Source organism: Stegodyphus dumicola, chromosome 2, assembly GCF_044657685.1.
Source record: "Stegodyphus dumicola isolate Sdum_Otavi_A_Nest chromosome 2, ASM4465768v1".
Taxonomy (NCBI): domain Eukaryota; kingdom Metazoa; phylum Arthropoda; class Arachnida; order Araneae; family Eresidae; genus Stegodyphus; species Stegodyphus dumicola.
Window position 1 is genome coordinate 40,589,412 of NC_140769.1, and position 19,435 is coordinate 40,608,846.

Consider the following 19,435-nt stretch of genomic DNA (forward strand, 5'->3'; position numbering starts at 1 on the left):
GCAACGTCCTTTATCGTCTTTCTTATTCGTTTGCGACTCATCTAGGTGGCGCATTTTGGTTATATAATTCAATTACAATTACAGTTACATGCCCATTTCTTAGATAAATTTGTCTGTGAAATCGTTTTGAACTCTTGCTTCCTTTACCACTAGCCATTTTTCAATAGACAGGTGTGTTTTTGGCCTCACACTTTTAAATTAATAAACATGTTGCACAACCACTGTGTATTATGAGTTTTTATGAAGAGAACACAAATGATACCCAGCCCAACTTTAAAATTACAGGTATTATGGATGGAGTCATATATTCTTAAAACTTATTACGCAGCCTCTCAAATCGTTAATTGATAAATTATTTATATCTCTGAGGTATATCTAACTCAACTATGAAGTAATGATAAAGAAGCAAAAGCACTTTTATTGATTCTCATCTAAATAATTTATTAATATTCCAAAATGTATAAGTTGCTGCATTGTTATACATCAAAAATCGAATTTACTGCAGCTTTTTTCTATTACTTTAGTATAGGATGACATTATTTCTTTCATTAACAATAAAGCTTCTTTTCCACATTTCTTTCCAACTTCTTCAAAATTGCATTCTATTCTTCTTTTGTCTATCCTGAAAAGATAAACATATCCATTTTTTGAAAATTATTAATCAACATTTCTTGATATTATTTAGCTGTATATATTACAAGTAAGTAACACTAATTTTTCTTTTAGTCAGCTGAAACCTTCCTAGTGGCGTTATCAATGCGTAAGTTAAACTTGTAAAAATATTAGGTTAATTGGAAAAGTGGGAGAGGTGAAAAATGAGCAAACGCCTTCGTTGGGAAAAGAACCACGGATCTCTGGAATACCGGCGCAGCGTGCAGAACCACTACACCACGAAGGCACGCTAGGAAGGCGGGAGAAATACCTTATAAACTGACGTCAAAGATATATTAAGTTACAATCTTGTGACTTAAAAAAATTTAAAAATGGCTCAGTATGTTTCAAAAGATAATGATATGCTCTGTCATTTTCAGTAGCACACTACTGAAGTTTTAAAATAGTTTTATAAATTATTAAGCCCCGTCTTTCGTTGTTTATATCATGTTGTAATGTACTATTTTGAAAATGTTTTTAAGTAAAAAATTTTAGCTTTTTGCAAAGGAAAAATATAAAATTTAGTACTTCTTTAAAATTAGAAGCAGTTTTGAAAACAACAGAAATACATAAAAAAAATCAATTAAAATCTGATTCAACTTTGTCAAGAGGATGAGATCAGACTCAAACAGAATCTATTTCCACGGAAAACCACTGTATTTATATTCACCCAAAATTAGCTGATGAACCACTTTAAATTATTTTATTATTATTGTTTATACGAAACGTTTGAATGCTACCTCTACACAGTCGTTTTTCCTTTCATATACAATAACAAAAATAATAATAATAAAATTACTACATAAAATACAAAATTTAAATGAAAAATATTCGTTTTTACAAATTCAGTTTATTACAAACAGCATGCTTCTATGTTCTATGTTTTCTATTTTATTACTCATGAGACTATTATAACATAATGTTTATTAATATTTTGAAGCATCTTTTATAGTTATGCTGAAGTTCGTTTTGAATTTGACAGTTCGTAAGAACAGCGATCTAAATTAAAATTTCTGATATTATTAATAAGAAATTTTTGAACTTCAGATTTTTAAACAATGTGCCAGTTTATCTGGAGATTTACGATTTACAATATTTTTACTTCCAGAATTTGCAACAAAGAAGAAACACTTGCAATATTTTAATTACATTATTAAGGAAAATAAAATAGCCCAAACTACCATAATTGCCATTTAAATAAATTTATTAGAATTTAGTGAAGCAACATTTAGATACAATTTAGAGCTCATAGAATAAATGGCTCACAATTCGGACATGCGCTGGAAAACTATTTACAATTTTGCAAATTAGTCAAATTTCGAATACTGTAAACTTAATTTCATATGATTGTTTCCAAGCAATTAAAATACTGTTGTTTAGACTAACATTTTCCATTGCACACCAAAATTTCAATCAAATATTTTACTCAATATCTTTCTGCTTTAATCATTGTCTCCCTATTTTCATAAAGTGATATATTGCAAGTTACTTAAGTATAATTTATCATATACCCTTTGTAATAGTTGCTTATGTTAATAATTAGTCATGAAAATTCAAACTAAATTAATGGCTCAAAATGACCTGCGATTAGTTATTATTGACAAAGTTCGAAACTACCAAAAACTTTCACAGAATAAGTCAGAACTAAGCTTTCGAAAGTTATCCGTAATGATTTATATTGTATTACAAGCAAAATATTTTACATAGGTTATGATTTAAATTAAGTTTACATACAATAAAAACATTCAGCAATCAATATTGCAAAAGGCAGCGGAAAAAAAGTAATTTCGAACTGAACGGGTAAAAAAACTTTCGTCATTCAATTTTTACGCTAGAGTTAAAATTAACAACATCTTTTCTCAGTCTTCAGTTACAAAACAGCGCTCTGTTTTCAATATAACAAAACTTTAAATAATATGCTCATTAAACACCAGGATTTGGATATTAATGGCAAGTGTTCCTGAAATTATTTATTCCATAAAATAACTAGTGAAAGAGTGGAATTATTAATTTGTAACAAATTTTAACTGATTTGATCAGATGTTTCATGAAATAACTAAACATTCTATAAAATAACTGAGCTATAAACTTTAATGATAACGTATATATTGAATTAAATTTATTAACGTAATGATATTGATAACTAATTATGAAATAAATGAGCCATACGTACTGACAAATCTCCTTTGTTAACTCTCTCAGGCCACGAATTTTTGGCGTTTTTTCACATTTTTTATAGATTTCTACCATTTGTGTATTTAGACACTTGGCATTTTCTACATACCCTGAAACATAAATAAAAAATATGAATTGTATATGTGCTTTTAAATATCGGCAAATTCATTTTAAATTATTGCTTTTAAATATCAGTATTATTACATTTTTGAGTTTGGCATTTTATATACGTATACATGTATATAAAATGCCAAACTATATACGTATACACGCATATAAAATGCCATATGTGTATACACTTATATTAAAAAACGAGATGGAGATAATAGAAGGATAATCAAATTATTTGGAATACATGCTGCTAGTTAAAGATTAAATAAAGTTACAGATTAAACCATACGGATTAATAATGAATCAAACATATATAGTTCAGATATTGTTGCGTGCGCACGGGTTTGTAATAAATCGAATGCACAAGTCCGATCAGTGTGAATAAAATTTATTATTATCACAACAAATAAAACAAAAATGCTTAAATTTCCACAGATATGCGCACAATATTGCAATATCTCACGGTAGTTATCTTTTAAACTACTCAAACGTTCAACAGAACTGAATTCAAAGCATAGAAAGCGAATCCGATGTCACCGCAAATTCGCTACAGTAAACAGCAGTTTTCTAAATAACTGAATAAAAAAACAACTGAATGAGGTGTTTTCATTATATGAACATATTCTGGTATTTTCTTGAAAAGCAAAAGAGTGCAATAACGAGATATCTATTTATTATCTTCTTTTTTATTTTATCTATTTTTAATTTTTCTCACGTTCTCTTCTCAAGTTTCTCAAGTTTAATTTTTCTCAAACTTTCTCTTCAAGTTAACTGCAGTTCAGATAAAGACTGAATTTTATGTTTTGATTGGTTAAATAATTTTACCTTTGTTTTACCCTAAACCACTAGATATCATTCATTTTCACTGCAACAAGTAATAAAAATTTGATGTGACTTTATTGTACGGAATATTAAACTAAACGCATCTTTTTCAGCATTTCATTTAAATTTATTTCCTCGAATTTCATTAGAAATAGATTTCTCATTCAATTAATTTAGTTCTCACTCCACGGCAAGGCAAAAATATATAAAAACTCAAAATATTTTCAATAAAATTGAAAGATATAGAAAAACATAAAACACCAAATACAATTAAAACGATTAAAAAAGAAATGCTTAAAATTTAAATTACAGTTTCTACGCAGAAATAAGCGGTTCGGCCAGTAGGCAAGACGGCAGGTTTTTCGGTGCAAAAAACTAAAAGTTGGTCCCACGCTGCAAAAAGACACTTGAAGATGCAGAAAATTTTAATTCACTATGTCAGGACTTGTGTTTCTCTTGATTTGCGTTGGAAACATGAATGATCCTGAATAGGAACAGGGAGCTTACTCAAGCTATGTTCAAGAAGGTGTGAAGTACAAAACACAAGCAGGAAGGGTATACGAAACCCTTTATTTTCAATACTTTACAAATATTTCCGAACTTCGGAATACAGAGACCAACCACTTGTGGTCTGAACGTAAGAATATAAAAACTACTAACTAAAACACTAAAACTCTAACTAAAAGCTAACTTTGAATTAGTATACAAATGCCTAGCACTAAGACTGGCCTTTATTTAAAAAAGGTACGTATGTAGTACGCCGAGCTGCTTAAACTACAATGCGTTTGCCATTATCAAGAGGGCTAAACCTCTGGCCTTAAAGGCAACCAGCAACCGAGTGAAAACTCGTAAAACTACAGTGGCAAGCGGCTTGCTTCCTAAAACTCCTTCTCTTTCTCCCGCTTGGCAAAAAGCCACAACGTAAGTACTTGGGCGTTAGCAAGACAATTTGCTCGAAAGAAGTCGCAACCCGCGTCGTTGCCGCATTCAGCGGCCATTCTTTGTATTATGGCTGTAATGTTTTGATTATTTTACTTATTAGTATTCAAGAAATTCTTATTAAGTTTTTTTAAATAAATATTTAAAAGACAACTGCTCATTTCTTTTCATCCAACCCGAGTGTTGAGACGTTACAATACCTGGATTAAAGTAATATTGAAATAATAACAGGATTGAAAGACCAATTTTCAGAATTTCTGAAAATACAAACACATTCCGGAAAAGAACTGCTGCATAAAATGGGCAGCTTTAATATCAAACAAATTTTAAGATAATTTTTGGTGTTTCTTAAATAATTAATAACTCATAATGTAAACCTTCACAAGCCATCATGTGATTAGTATTTTGTCTAATTTTAGCGTCGTAATAATGAAAAATTTGAAATAATTTAAGAATTACTAATGTGGCACAGAAATACGTAAAAAGATTTTAAAATCTTCGCCAGTCTAAAGATTTTATTTTATTAGCACAATGGGGCGTTTGCCCACACAGAATATTAGTCTCAAAAGGGCATTTTGCGTTGAATAGCTTTTCAAATAGTTGCTACCAAATCTTATCACCCTGCGTAATATTTAAAGAAATAGAATAATGACGAATCTGCGTGAATGTACGTATGTTTCTCGCATTGTGAAAACACAACGGTACCTACAGCCATTATATTTTGAATAACGTAGTCCTCCATCCGAATATAGAAAATTGCAAGCCCGAATTTAAATTTCGAGTTTGTTTTATTATATATTTCTTACTTTGTAAAACTTTCACGAAATTTTGGCTAAAAAAACTCAACGATATCAGAGCGAGTAGTGGCAACACTGTAGGGAATAAAACATTTTTATACCCAGCATGCGAGACTATCTGTCGGAAATGCTAAGGATATGCTACAGTACAACTCCAATTATCCGAACTCCGACTATCCGAATCACGTTCAGAATTTAAGAAAAAAAATTAAGTGTGCGGCCACATGCAACTTCTCATTGTCAAACGAATGCGCGACTTGCCCGAAAACGGATGAAGACAGTCAAGCAGCTTATTTTGACCGAGATGTTTAGCAAGCAATACATTTCAGTACTTCTAAGTACTCTACAGTATGCTGTATAATATGTACGTAGAAGTGTTATCTTTTCATTTTAATTAATTAAAACCACTTTTTCTTTAAAAGTAGTTCCCCCTCATTTTCAACATACAGTGATTAATTAAAGAATACGTAGATCTTTTCTTCTGGGAAAATCCAATTATCCGATTAGGTTCCGGTCCCAATTGATTCGGATATTTGGAGTCCTGTATTTTTTAATATTTTTTGCCCAAAGGATCGGTAGCACAAATAAGCTTTCAGATTCTTCCTTTTTATTGTTGTTGTTGTTATATTAGAATAGCAATAACAGCATGAAATGTTTTTTCATCAAACATTCAAAATGCTTCACAGCGTAAAAGTAACATTACACTAACAGTAAAAACACTTCTAATTGTATTTATTTATTTATTAATATTTTAGCTTAGTTTTATATTTTGCAATGGCATATACTGGGTGGTTATAATTAAACTGACAGTGCTCACAGGATTCTGCAGCGCGATCTATTTGTGAGAATGACGCCACATTTTGTAGGAAGATTATACAAGACGGGGGACGAAGGATTCCGCGAAAAAAAAAAAAGTTCCAAAAGTCACCGCTAGGGGAATATTTGGCGCTGTGTAATAGAAAATAGAGTGTTAACAAATGCAAATTAATACGGAATAAAATTACCTTTTATTATGGATATGCCTTACAGTACGGTATGGAAAATCTTACGAAAGATTATCAACTTCTATCCGTACAAGATCAGCCGTGTACAGGAGTTACTGTACCCCGACCATGATAAGCGATTGACTTTTGCTCTCATATTTCTTGCCAGAATGGAGGTGGATGATGCTTGGCCAGAATGGAGGTGGATGATGTGGAAAATCTTATGGGGAGACGAGGCCCACTTTTACCTGAATGGAACTGTGAGTACCCAGAACTGCCGAATTTGGGATGACAAATCACCACATGCAGTCACAGCAATTCCCTTACATTCACCAAAGGTAACTGTTTAGTGTGAGTTCACAGCGGAATTTATCGTAGGTCCATTCTTCTATGAGAACATTACCCCGACAGGACCGAAAACCTGTTCTGTTACCGCAGAGAAATATCGCCACATGTTGAACAGCTTTGTCACTTCAGCAAAGACAATGCCTGGGGGAAATAATTTACATGCAAGATGGAGCCCCTGCACACGTTGCTGTACGGGTGCAACAGATGCTACGACAGAAATTCACAACAGAAAGAGCCATTAACCGCTACTTTCCAACTGCATGGCCACCTGATCTTACCCCATGCGGTCGCCTGATCTTACCCCATGCGACTTCTGGCTATGGGGTTACCTTAAGTCTAAGGTCTATCAAGGAGTGGTCCAGGACCTGGCTACGTTGAAGGATAACATCTCACGGACTGTACGGGAGATTCCTGCAGACATGTTACTTTCTGCTGTTGTGCATACACAGAATGCAATATGTGGTCCACAACAACGGCAGCCACATTGAACCTCATTTGAATGCAAAATAAAAGGTAATTTCCGTATTGATTTGCATTTGTTAACACTCTATTTTTTATTACACAGCGTCAAATATTCCCCTAGCGGTGACTTTTGGAACTATTTTTTTCGCGGAATTCTTTCTCCCTCGTCTTGTTTAATCTTCCTACAAAATGTGGCGTCATTCTCGCAAATAGATCGCGCTACAGAACACTGTGAGCACTGTCAGTTTAATTACGGCCACCCGTTATATGTATTATATAGAATAATTACGTTGACGGAGATGAAGACCAGATATAATTTAAGTAATTTTTTTAGTCAGCCTCAGATTTTATATAATTATTTATTTTTCTTTCACAGGTAATTTTAGTAATTCACATGTTCCATAGAGGACTTGAAAACATTTCCGCCCTTTTCATTTTACACCATTTCGATTAATGTACGATTTCTTAAGAATGCTCTTCTTTTAACAAACTGGCCCACCAGCGGCCGAGCGGTAAAGTCGCTGAACACTGGTAGTTCGGTCCGAGGTTCGAATCCCGCGAACGGGCTGGCTGCATGGGCGTTTTCGTGGTTTTCCCCATGTGTAACGTGTATACGAGCCAGTTTCCCTTAGAAAGTCCTCCACGAAGGCATCCCTCCTCTTAGGCAGATAGCCCTCGAGGCTTTGCCATAATCACACACACACACACTTTTAACAAACTGTGGACATTTTCTGATTAGATGTATACAAATTATTTTACAGCAGAAAATAATTTTTACCATAATGAAAACTTACACTTATTAATTTCATCATTCTTGTCACAAATTCTAGAATAGGTGGCGTACTCATATTTGAAACCTTCATAATGTATGTTTTCTGAAATGTTCGGGCAATGGCTGGCTCCGAAGTCGAGCACACATTTTATATATGGCATAGTATTCCTATATTTGGGAAAAGAAAAGTTACATATTAACCAAAGAAAACATAATTAAGTATATTTTAGGAATAATTCTAGTTATAATCAAAATAAATTTCATTTACATTTATTTCACATCATTCAACGTGCATCAAACACAAAGAAAAAAGACAGAATGATTTTTATGATTTATATGATATTTTAATAATACATTGATGTTATTAAAATTTATAACCTTTTTAATATGTTAACAAATTTTATATGTATGGCATAATAAAAGCAAGGAAAGGAGCACTGTTGATGCGTAGTTATCCTATATTGAACAGGAAGTATTCTTATTGCGTAAGCTAAGGTACTGACTTCGTAAATAAAACTTGGCAGATGAGGCGATTTTAATTCCATTTTTATTTCCAGTTGACATTATGTGGCCAAAGATCACTTGGCACGCTAATCGTGCCTGTTCAAGAACGTTTACATTATTGATATTTTTACAATAGAAAGCAGCATAGTGAATTCGCGTACAAGCACAGCACACACAAGAACTGAAGTGCGTAGTTATTAGATGGAAGCACGCGAAGAGAAAAGTTTTGATTTACAATGGTAGTTTCAGTTTCTAATTATTACGTCATCACAGCTGCAGAAATGACGCAATCCAGAGAAGTTATTGCGGTTTTTAGAATAGAGAGGGAGAATTAATGTTTCACCGTTAGTTTAAATTATAATTTTAATTCATATATTTTTTATCTTACATATATATATATATATATATGTGCGTGTGTGTGTAAGATAAAAAAATATGTAAATATAAATTATAATTTAAATTAGCAATAGTACCTTAATGCTTAGTTTTAATTTTGTATTTCCCTTCTCTATTCTAAAAATAAAAAAAAAAAATTTCTGCAGTGCATCTTTTCGAGACTAATCAGTGTCATATGACTCTTATATAACATTGGTGATGTAAATGAAACTAAAGCTCAAACAGCTAGTACTAATTTTACAGTGGTATTAATTATCCAATCAAATGTATTGAGAATAAAAAATTAACTCATTCTGAATTAACTCATCCATCTTTATAATTAACTCAATTTTGCAATTCGAATTAATGTAATATCGACAATCTCCAACAACTGACATTCCACTTCATTACGTCTGAATAATGCTAATAAATTTCGTTGTGAACACGGAGAATGGATAAACAATGATTTAAATTTTGAAGAATTAGAATAAAAGATAATTCTAAACAAAATTTTCTGTAATTATTACTGCTTAGCACATAAGAGTTTTTAATTTGTTGCAAAAAAATAAAAATTTAAGGATCAAGGAGTTTGATTTACCTAAAAATTGAGTATGGTTTCTTCTTTTGCCGTGTCTAATAAAAGAGATTTTGAAATTTATCGTCTTTTATAATTTGATTACTAATTAACGTCTTATTTTCCATTCTTCGAGAATGGTCATTTAAATTTAAAATTATCTTAGTTTTTCACAGATATTAAAAAATCAGCTCCGGAGTCTTCCAAATGAACAATGTGGCATTTTCAGATAATTATGAGATATATAGGTTTTGTGTGATATAGTGTTCACACTCTTGTTAAAAAATTAATAAAAGTCAATGAGGTAAAAGAGAAAATGTCTGTGGAAATATTTCTGTTTTATATTTTGTGTTACATTTTCTGCGCAAAACAAGACAAGGCGTGCAGAAGAGATATGAAATTCAAGCATAATTCATATTTGTATAGCGGTAATTTGAGTTGATTAAAAATATTCATTTTCTAAAGTTTCTTTCTTTCACATTAGAAAGCATTTAATTTTCTTATTAATTCTTAGCCACAAATGTATAAATTTGAAAAGAAAATTAAGAAAAACTCACTCGCATTTTCTTTCGAAGATTTCTTTATTTTCTTCTAGTGGTGTATTGTCATCAAGATAAAGTAGATCCCCTTTGAGATCATTAGCACAGGCCATAGAACCCCAAGCAGGACAGAGATCGTCATTAGACTCACCTTCAGCCGACAGCACTGGAAAGTATCATATTCTTAAATATTTTTTATATATAACAAAAAATTCTTGTTACCTGCTTAAAAATATTAGGATTGAAATGGTCACATTAAAAGGGCTAAAATGCAATACTGATGTAAATAAACTAGACCCTTTACAAACGCCCCTTTTTTCGTCTTCTTTGCTCAGATGGGATAGTGGTTAGTGTCCTTGACTGCCTACTAAAGGCTCGATTTCCAATAGTGTTTGTGCAGCAAGAAAGCACTCAAAATACATGGTGAGACAAAATATTCACGAGAGGTTGATGGTAAGGGAAGAGGGGCGTGGCGTCTTCAATTTGTTCTCCGGTCATTTTTCTTCCGAATTCCATCCGGGGCGAAAGCTGAACATTTGTCTAGGTTCAGTTACCTGTGGTAATAGTGAAGAGGTAACCTAACTTCTACCTGTAGTATGACGGCGTGAATAGATTATTTCTCGAATAATAGTTAAAGTATCTTAACTGAAATATGCGTTAAAAATTATCATATTATTTCATCGACGAATCAAATATTCCACGGACCTATGCAGAGGAACAGCGCTGAGTAGAAATATTTGTATCCACACTGGAAATCATGTACAACTAGGAGTTCTTAGCATACTAACATGAAATTCGCTCACTCTTCTTCAAAAATGACATTCATAAAATAGTTATTTTGATATACATGGAATGTGGTTAGTGACTCTGACTGAGAAGGGATCGAGTTGGAATCCCGGAGAAGGCATAAATGTAAATTGTCTGTACTCTCATAGGAAGCAATGATAGTACACTTGTTAGGTGCCTGCATAATACAGGGACCACCACCTCCAGTCTTGTAGTGACCAACACCTATAATGGTTAATGCCCGCTATTGGAAAAAATATACTTGAATTGTACATTTTTCCTCATTGAAGACCAAAGGATTGGTTTGGTTTCTTTAATCATGGTAAAGGTTGTCTGCCGAAGGAATTTCTAAGGGACTTTTTTTTCTGGTCTTATGTATACGAAAAACCACGAAAATGCCCATGCAGCCAGCCCGTTCGCCAGGATTCGAACTCCCAGAATTAAAAGAACCAAATATACGTCGCTGCACTACGATGCATTAAAAGAGAGAATTATTTGTGTAATTAGTAGCACTGAAGGAGGAGGTTTCGGAATTAATTCTAGTGGGAAAATATTTATCGTGCCTAAAGAGAATTCGTAAACAGACATTCAACATGCATCAATAGACATGCAGCCAACCCGTTCACCTAAACTCGAAACCTCAGAACCAAAGGAATCAAATATATGCCCGAAATTAGTCATACTGAAGAAACGATGGAGGAGGTTGTGGAATTAGTTCTGGTAAGGAATATGTGCCGTGAGTAAACGGAATTCGTAAATAGGCATTCAAAAATGAAAGCTATCGTCACATTCCATATAAATGTTTATTAATAAGGGAAACCAATGTGCGCTGATAAATCTTTAAATCAACAAAGACAATGGAGTTTGAAACTCATTTTTTGATAAAGATACTTCATTACTGATTTATGTATCTATGGAAAACTACATTACTAAGCCTTGACTAAAGAAAAGTTCCCCTTATAAGTACACTGTTCATTTATTCTTTTTATTTCTTTCAATTAATTTTATAACTGATGAGAAAATTTCTTAATTACTTTATAAGGTATTTTATAATTTTTTTGGAGGAAACGAGTCTTTTATTCTGTCCTTACGTACAGATATCACGCGAAAACATCATTAAATTGCATTCGATAGCGGTCAAAATGGGTATTTTCGTTGAAATATGCTGCCTGAAATTTTTCGCGATTACAATACTTCCTTTTTACTTCGTACAAGGAAGTAAAAAACATTTTTACACGAGAATGTGTATCTTAAATTCTAAAGATATGCTCATTTTAAAATTATTTTGAGATATTGCTGTTGAATTAAGTTTTATGGTTAAGTGTGAAGAACATGAATTTTAATAAATAAAGATAACACACAAAATGAAAAAACGACCCTTTGGGCGTAATGTAAAATTTGATTGTATTTTTATTTTATTTTTATTTTTTCACAAATATTTCAGTAGTCTTCTTGCAAAATGCGACTGATGTAGTTGAATTTTACTTGCGCACTGCTACATTTGAGAATTTCAATCGATTTTTAAGGTTTTTTAGATGTAATATATGCACTGCAGAAAAAAAGAGGGGGGCAGTTGTATATTTCCCGTTCTACTGGTCGGATTAATGAAACTGAATTTGCGTTTTTCATGTCTCGTAAGCCCGACTTAGGATATATTTTGTGTTAAAATACCTACGTTGGAACATTGCTATATATAAATCTGTTATATATCCTAAGTCGCGTTTCGAGACATGAGAAATGCAATTTTAATTTCGTCAATCGGCCCAGTAGAACGGGAGGTATAGAGCTATCCCCCCTTTTTTTTGCATAATGTACAAAAGTATGTATTTATACATAACTGTTAATTGAACCATGATTTTCAATCTGTAGCATTTCTGTTAATAATGTTCTATCGAAACATAATTCTAATGATCATTAATAATGAAAAGGATCACTAATAATTAAAATTATTGCTCCAATTATAATATAAATGTACATAACTGGTTGAAAAATATAACGGACTCATATACAGTCCGCTTAATTTCTTAGTCATCTGGCCAGATTTCATTGGTCATTATTTAATTTTTCGTAAAACATTAAAATGCAAAATGCGGAAGCATTACCAAGTGCTGAAAAGTTAACCTTACGTACTTCATCTTCATTCGAGAGATTAACCAGCGACTCATGTAGGTTTTCAAATATGATTAATATTTAATAATCTTCCTAATTAAAAATGCCATAATATGAATATATGAAACGCTTTTCATCAATGACGCAAAACTGCATAAAAAGGTATCAAAACAAAGTTCAAAATATAATATAAATGTTTTTTCGTTTAATTAAAAAAACTTAATTCACAGAAGTTTAAAAGAGTTATAAATACAAACTTATATTTATTTTTTAGTAATCTATAACTAAGAGTAATGGTTGAAAGCCAAAGACTTTGAGCTCTTTTCGATGATGGAAATAATGCAGTTAGAACAGTTAAACTGCTTGTGGAAAAAAAAAAAAACTTTATCCATTATTTTGCAAGCTAGCTTTGTACAACTTTCGTCTATTAAAAGAAATGTTTTGCTTCTCTGAAGACAACTCAGCTGGTTTAAAATTATACAAAAGAAGACAACAAGCTATAGGAAAAATATAACAGAAGAAAGAAAGAAGACATGATTTATTCTAAATTTTATTATTCTTTATTATTATGCCTTATTCTAAATTTCAGTTCTGGAATCAATTGGCAATTTTTAGCCTAATTCTAAATTTTAGTAAACTCTCTTCAATAAGATAAAATTTTGTTTCTCATGCACGTATACTAATTTAATATAAATAGCGATAGATTAACTAACTTATAAAGTATGGTTTCTAAGACCTGTAACTGATGTAGAAAAGCCAAATGAAATTTAAAAACTGTGTCATTATCTACGACAAATACAGGAAAAGAATCCCGATATATACATTCTAGTCGATTATACATTGATTTATTGTCCTTTCGAAATAAACCTTGCATTATAGTTAGTGCCTAAAATAGTTAATAAAATTTGTGCAGGATCAAGTGCCTAATATAATTATCATTTACAGCGGCTATATAATGCATATATTTCTTGCATTGATTAATTGTTTGAAGTTTACTCACCCCCTTCCGTAGCAATGAAAATAATAAGATACAGCATCTTCAAAGAAAAAGGCAGACTACCAGATCGATGTAATCCTGAGCTATGAAACGGATCGAAGGGAATTCAAAGATGATTTATTGAAGCATTTTAATGAAGAGCTAACCAGTAAAACCGGTTCCCAATGAGAAATGAACTTATTCGTACTTGTCATTTAAATAAGCCAATGGATAATCAAAAATAAAAACATCACTTAAGGCAATCGAAATAAAAACAAATATATGAAAGTGGAGAAAGTAATGATGTGAGCGCCATTTATTGAATACAACATAAATGAAGGGGAAAAATACAACAGACAATAGGATTAAATTGTTAAAAAGAATTCGAATAAAAATAAAATCATTAATGAAAGGTAATAAGGTTCAAGAATTAGGAACACTTCAATGTAATCTAATGCATAACTAATAACAGAAGTAATGTTTGTTGATTAAGAAATTAAAAATGTTAAATAGTGGAAGATTCATTAATTTCTTCACTTGTTATAATTAAGATCACTTTTCTTCAGTGCAAAATTCTATTGTTCTCTTACTTTGACCGACGTATTTTACAGAATTTGGTTAGAATATTTTATTTTTCTCAAGGGACAAAATATGATACTTAAAGCTCTCACAAAGAAACAACGAATTTTTTAGCAGCAGACGAAGTAATTTAAACTAGGAAATTTTTTATTTAAGTAATTGTAAAAGAAATATTTTTTAAAAAACGGTTAACATTCATATCCATAGAAAATCAAAGGTAAATAATACATATAAAAGTAATATCTTAGGAAATTAATTTAGAAAATTAAAACGTATTTAAAAAAAATCTGAAAGTTTTCAGATTTTACATTACGTCCAAAAGACTTTTTTTAACGTTTTGTGTGTTACATTTATTTATTAACTATCATGTTCTTCGCATTTAAACCATAAAATTCGATTTAACAGCAATATCACAAAATAATTTAATAAGAGCATATCATTAGAATTTCCGCTACACAGTCTCGCGAGCTGGAGATAAAAATATTTTCTTTCGTTCATTGTACAGTTTTGCCATTGCATTTTCGTACAGTGTTGCCATTGCGCCCTTTGAAATCCTTGAGGTTTTTAATAAAAAATTCGTTAACGGTTTACAAAATATGAAATAGGTCATAAACAAATTGCAAATTTGGGCTTCTAGGTTCCCATATTCGAGGAGGACTATGTTATTCAAAATGTGATGTCTCTAGGTGCCATCGTGTTTTAAACAATGCGAGAAGCATACGTACATTCATGCATATTCTTCATTATGTAATTTCTTTAAATATAACGAAGGGTTCTAATATTTGATGGCAGCAATATAAAAAAAGAAATGCTGTTTATAGTGAACCAACACAAAATGCCAAATACGAAATTAATAGCCCTTCTGGTCTAATGCCCTTTGGGCTAAAAATTAATTTAGCGAACGAAAACTTAAGAAAACGAAAGACTTCGAAAAATAATAAATAATATATCTGACATTTTGTTAATTCATTATAAAGTATTTAGAAAAGCTAAACTCTTTCGAAAACGAAGAACTTATTGACTGGCAAGGTTCATAACGGTATAAAGACAAAATATATGTCTTCTCTGAAGATTTGCTTTTATGTATTGCACATAAAAATAGAATTATTAACGTAAATAAATATGCAGTTCTGAGTTGTAAACACATAATAGTTATAGAAATGACGAGTGAGTATTGGAATAAATCTGCAGCTATCACTATCAAATGCAAAATGAATTAATTAGCTGAAGAAAAGCACGCTTTATCCTGATATTGATTTAAAATACGCAATCGTGTAAGAAACGTAGAAATGGAAATTATGTAGGAGTGCGAAAAATATATTATCAATTGTAGTACTTATTAAGCTTTGAAAGATAGAATAATACGTAACTACTGAATACATGTAAGATTGCAGGTGGTGGATTTTCCCCGAGTTGTGTCAATAAACGCGATTTACACCACACTTTATCTTATCAGATTTTGAATGTGCATGTTATGATTTTGTCGTTAGGAGAAATCATTTAATCATAGTTAAGGAAATTAAACTGTAAGGGTTTAAACGGTTTCACGAATTAAGTGAAGTTATTAGCCATAAATGAGTAAGCTTCATATATTTTGTCTGTTCAATACAAAGTATGGAAAAAAAATAATCCATGAAAATGCTTTGAATGAACAATCTATTTAAAGAACTACTTTAAGAGATTCCAAAATTTCAAATAATGAGTTTATTTCGAATTCATTTCTTTATTTCACATTTCAGTATAAATAGATACGTGTTTGACTTAAACAACTGCTTAATCGTTTGATCGAACATAAGTTTCAAAATTTTAATCAGAAGTGTACTTGATTATTTATATTATTCAAATGTATTTTTAATTTAAACTGTTAGGAAAAGAAACTTATGTAAGTATGTTTTACATAGTAAGTGAAAGATAATCTTAGCACAGTATCTCCAAAATCTGATGAATTTCTAATTTATTTTGATACGCTTATTCATTGAAATGAAAGATGCGTTCTGTAAGATTATAGCTTATCTAGAAAATGCTTAAATTTTATTTCACTAATTACGGATTAGTGTTTAAACACATGAAAACCAATTACCGGCTGCTGTTGCAATGGAAATAGTATCTTGAAAGATAATGAACAATGACTGATCCAAGAAGTACTGGAGAGCGAAGTGTGAGCAGGATGATATCAAAAAGTATTTTAGTTATTCGTCAAAAGATGATTAAATCAATATCAGAAAAGAATTCCCTAGGAAATCTGAAATTCCTCCTATTGGAATTACATTTGAACCTCACTATTGGTTAAAAGCTTTTTAGAAAACATATTGGTTAAAACAGCTGCATTTTTACATCCTTTACATCAGCTTATCTCAAACTGTGGTCCTCGAAGCCTATCCTGTATTCTTCCTAGATTTCCAAAAGTGACAGAAAATAAAATTCAAAAGCTATACCAAAGATACCAACACAAGTGTGGTAAGAAAAAAGCGTCAGAGATAAATAAGGAAACGGAAAATGAGTCACCATTATTTAGTAGCAGAAAAAATAAGGTGTGCTTAGAAATGTAGCCAAGCTGAGAGAAAAAAATTCTTATGACAAATATAACTTCGGATTAGGAGATCCTTCCTTGTGATGATTGCAGGAAGATAACCGAGCTGCTAGTTGGGATAGCAAAAACAAAGGGGTGTCTAGTGGATAATTCTCAGCAATATAGGTTTCCTTTCTCCTCATTTAATAACCTTAAGTTGCAGCTAAGTGAAACATTGACTGTCGCGTAATAAAATTCATCTGAGCCCAGGCATGGAGGTAGTTTGAAACAAATTGTTTTAGTTTCAATCTACAGTCACGGCTGGTGATAAAAATATTATTAATTTTTTTACATAATTAAGTTCGCATAATTTTTTCATTTGATTTTAATTAAAAACAAAGTGTTTGTAATACAGCGAATATTGAACTCTGAATAGGAAAACAAGAGAATTTCAACCGGTAAAAATTAATGGGTTTATTTGAAAATTATGCTGAGTTTTTAAAACCTGTTTAAAACCTATTTTTAAAACCTATTATTGGTGGTCTAGAGTTTTATATCGCAATAAACTGTATTAATCAAATGGGACCAGAAATGATAGAAAAACAGTTTAACGGCAAGAAACATATGTTCCTTTAAAGTTATTCTCCAGTCGATTGCACCTAGTGCTTCGATGTAATGAATCGATTACTTACCTGAAACTCCCATTTTTTTTTCATCCCAAGTAATGTAATCCTCTTTCCGATTTACAGTTATATGTAAATGTTCCTTTGTTAGCTTAATTAATTACTAATAATAAGGTATAAAAGGTCTATCTGTCCAAGGGAAAAGTTGGAGAACTTTCTGAGGGAAATTGGCTCTCGTTTCTGCTATGTAAATTAAGGTTATAGAGACACTAGGTTATTTCGAAGCAGGGGTGATGGAAAATGACCATTGCCCTCGCCGGGACTCGAACCTCGGAATTCTCGAATACACGCCGAGTGTGCTGACCATTACACCACGAAGGCATGCTAATAAGGCGGAAGAAATATCTTGTAAGGTGAAATCTGGATTTATTCAAAATTATTTTAATAAGTCTAGACTTTTAGTTTTTCATGTTTTATTAATTTCATCTGGTATCTCAGTTCCATCGAGCTCCAATATCTGCCTAATTTGAAGCTTGAGTTAAGCAATTTTAACGAAAATTTTTCTTTCATTATTTTGAAAGAGGAAATAAAAGTTAATTAATTACCTAAATTCAAAGTAAGATAAATTAAATTTTAATTAGTCAGTCTGGAGATCATAAGAATCAATGATGTTCAATATTATTGTTTATTTAATTGGAAGTGAAATCAATCCTTTTCAAAGGCGATTGCAATGAGATGTTTCACCACATATGTTTTACTTTTCTGAACCAGAATGATAGAAGAATTTATAACGTAACGTGCACTGAAGAAGTGAAATTTGATTCATGATATCCCTTACATAATTTAATGCAATTTCTATAATTCTTAAAAATAATCAAGCTTTAATATCTTTCATAAAGATAAGCAACAAAAATTATTACAGCACGAACGTATTCAAGCCTTTCCAGTTTAATATCTAATTTTGCACGCCCTTCAAAATTTCACATTCCTTCTGATAAAATAATAGAAAATCGAATACAGATAATATAACAATTATACGAACAATGAAATTGAGATTGTGGGATCAATAGGCGAAATGTACTTTCCTTATCACAGATTATCGTTTCCTATACTCTTCTATTAGACTACTGAGGTACTTTTTTTTTTGTATTATCTGCACACCATAAACTGCCCGTTTTTACCTAAAATACTAAAGTATGGTAAATATTAATTTATTCAAATATGTAGAATTTTTACTCTCATAGATTTTTGAGAAAAATGCTGAAGTTTCCTATATTCTCACAAATGTGGGACATTTTCCTTACCACCAACCCAGACATCCAGCAGACTGAATTACGTTTTAACATCTTCTGGATACACTAAAATATATCACATGTATTTAATAATGTCTTGCTTTTTGAAATTAGGAGCAGTTAGCATTCGATTATTTGTATGGTTATAAGAATGCAATACTGAAATCCATCAAACAGCCTTGAAGACTTCGAGCATTAGCTGCCGACGGATAAAAAATCGTTGAATATTGGTAGTTTGATAGATAGATAGAGAGTTGTAGATAGTCTTATCTCCTTAGACAGATACCATTTGATAACTTTGTAAACTCTAACGAATTTGGGTTTACTTTCCTTCTGAATCCTATAATGCTATTTTAACGTTTTAATTTATCAGACTTTTAAAACTGTTAACTGCTTTAAATTAAATTTGCATTCAACAACTTTTTTGCTCAAAGGAGCGTTAGCTTAGAATTATTTTAAAATGTATTACTTTACAAGAAATTAAGAAAAGGAGAATGTGAATGAATGTA

General features: G+C 31.4%; 1 protein-coding gene across 1 annotated transcript; it reads right to left on the reverse strand.

The window, feature by feature from the left end:
* Nucleotides 1-398: 398 nt before the first annotated feature.
* LOC118183713 (uncharacterized) lies at nt 399-14,093 on the reverse strand. Its single transcript, XM_035353305.2, has 5 exons — nt 13,948-14,093; nt 10,071-10,218; nt 8,083-8,228; nt 2,825-2,936; nt 399-622 (listed from the first exon to the last, which is right to left on the reverse strand). The coding sequence occupies exons 1-5, from the start codon at nt 13,982-13,984 to the stop codon at nt 484-486; spliced, it is 582 nt and encodes a 193-aa protein (XP_035209196.1). The 5' UTR covers nt 13,985-14,093; the 3' UTR covers nt 399-483.
* Between the last annotated feature and the right edge of the window lie 5,342 nt (nt 14,094-19,435).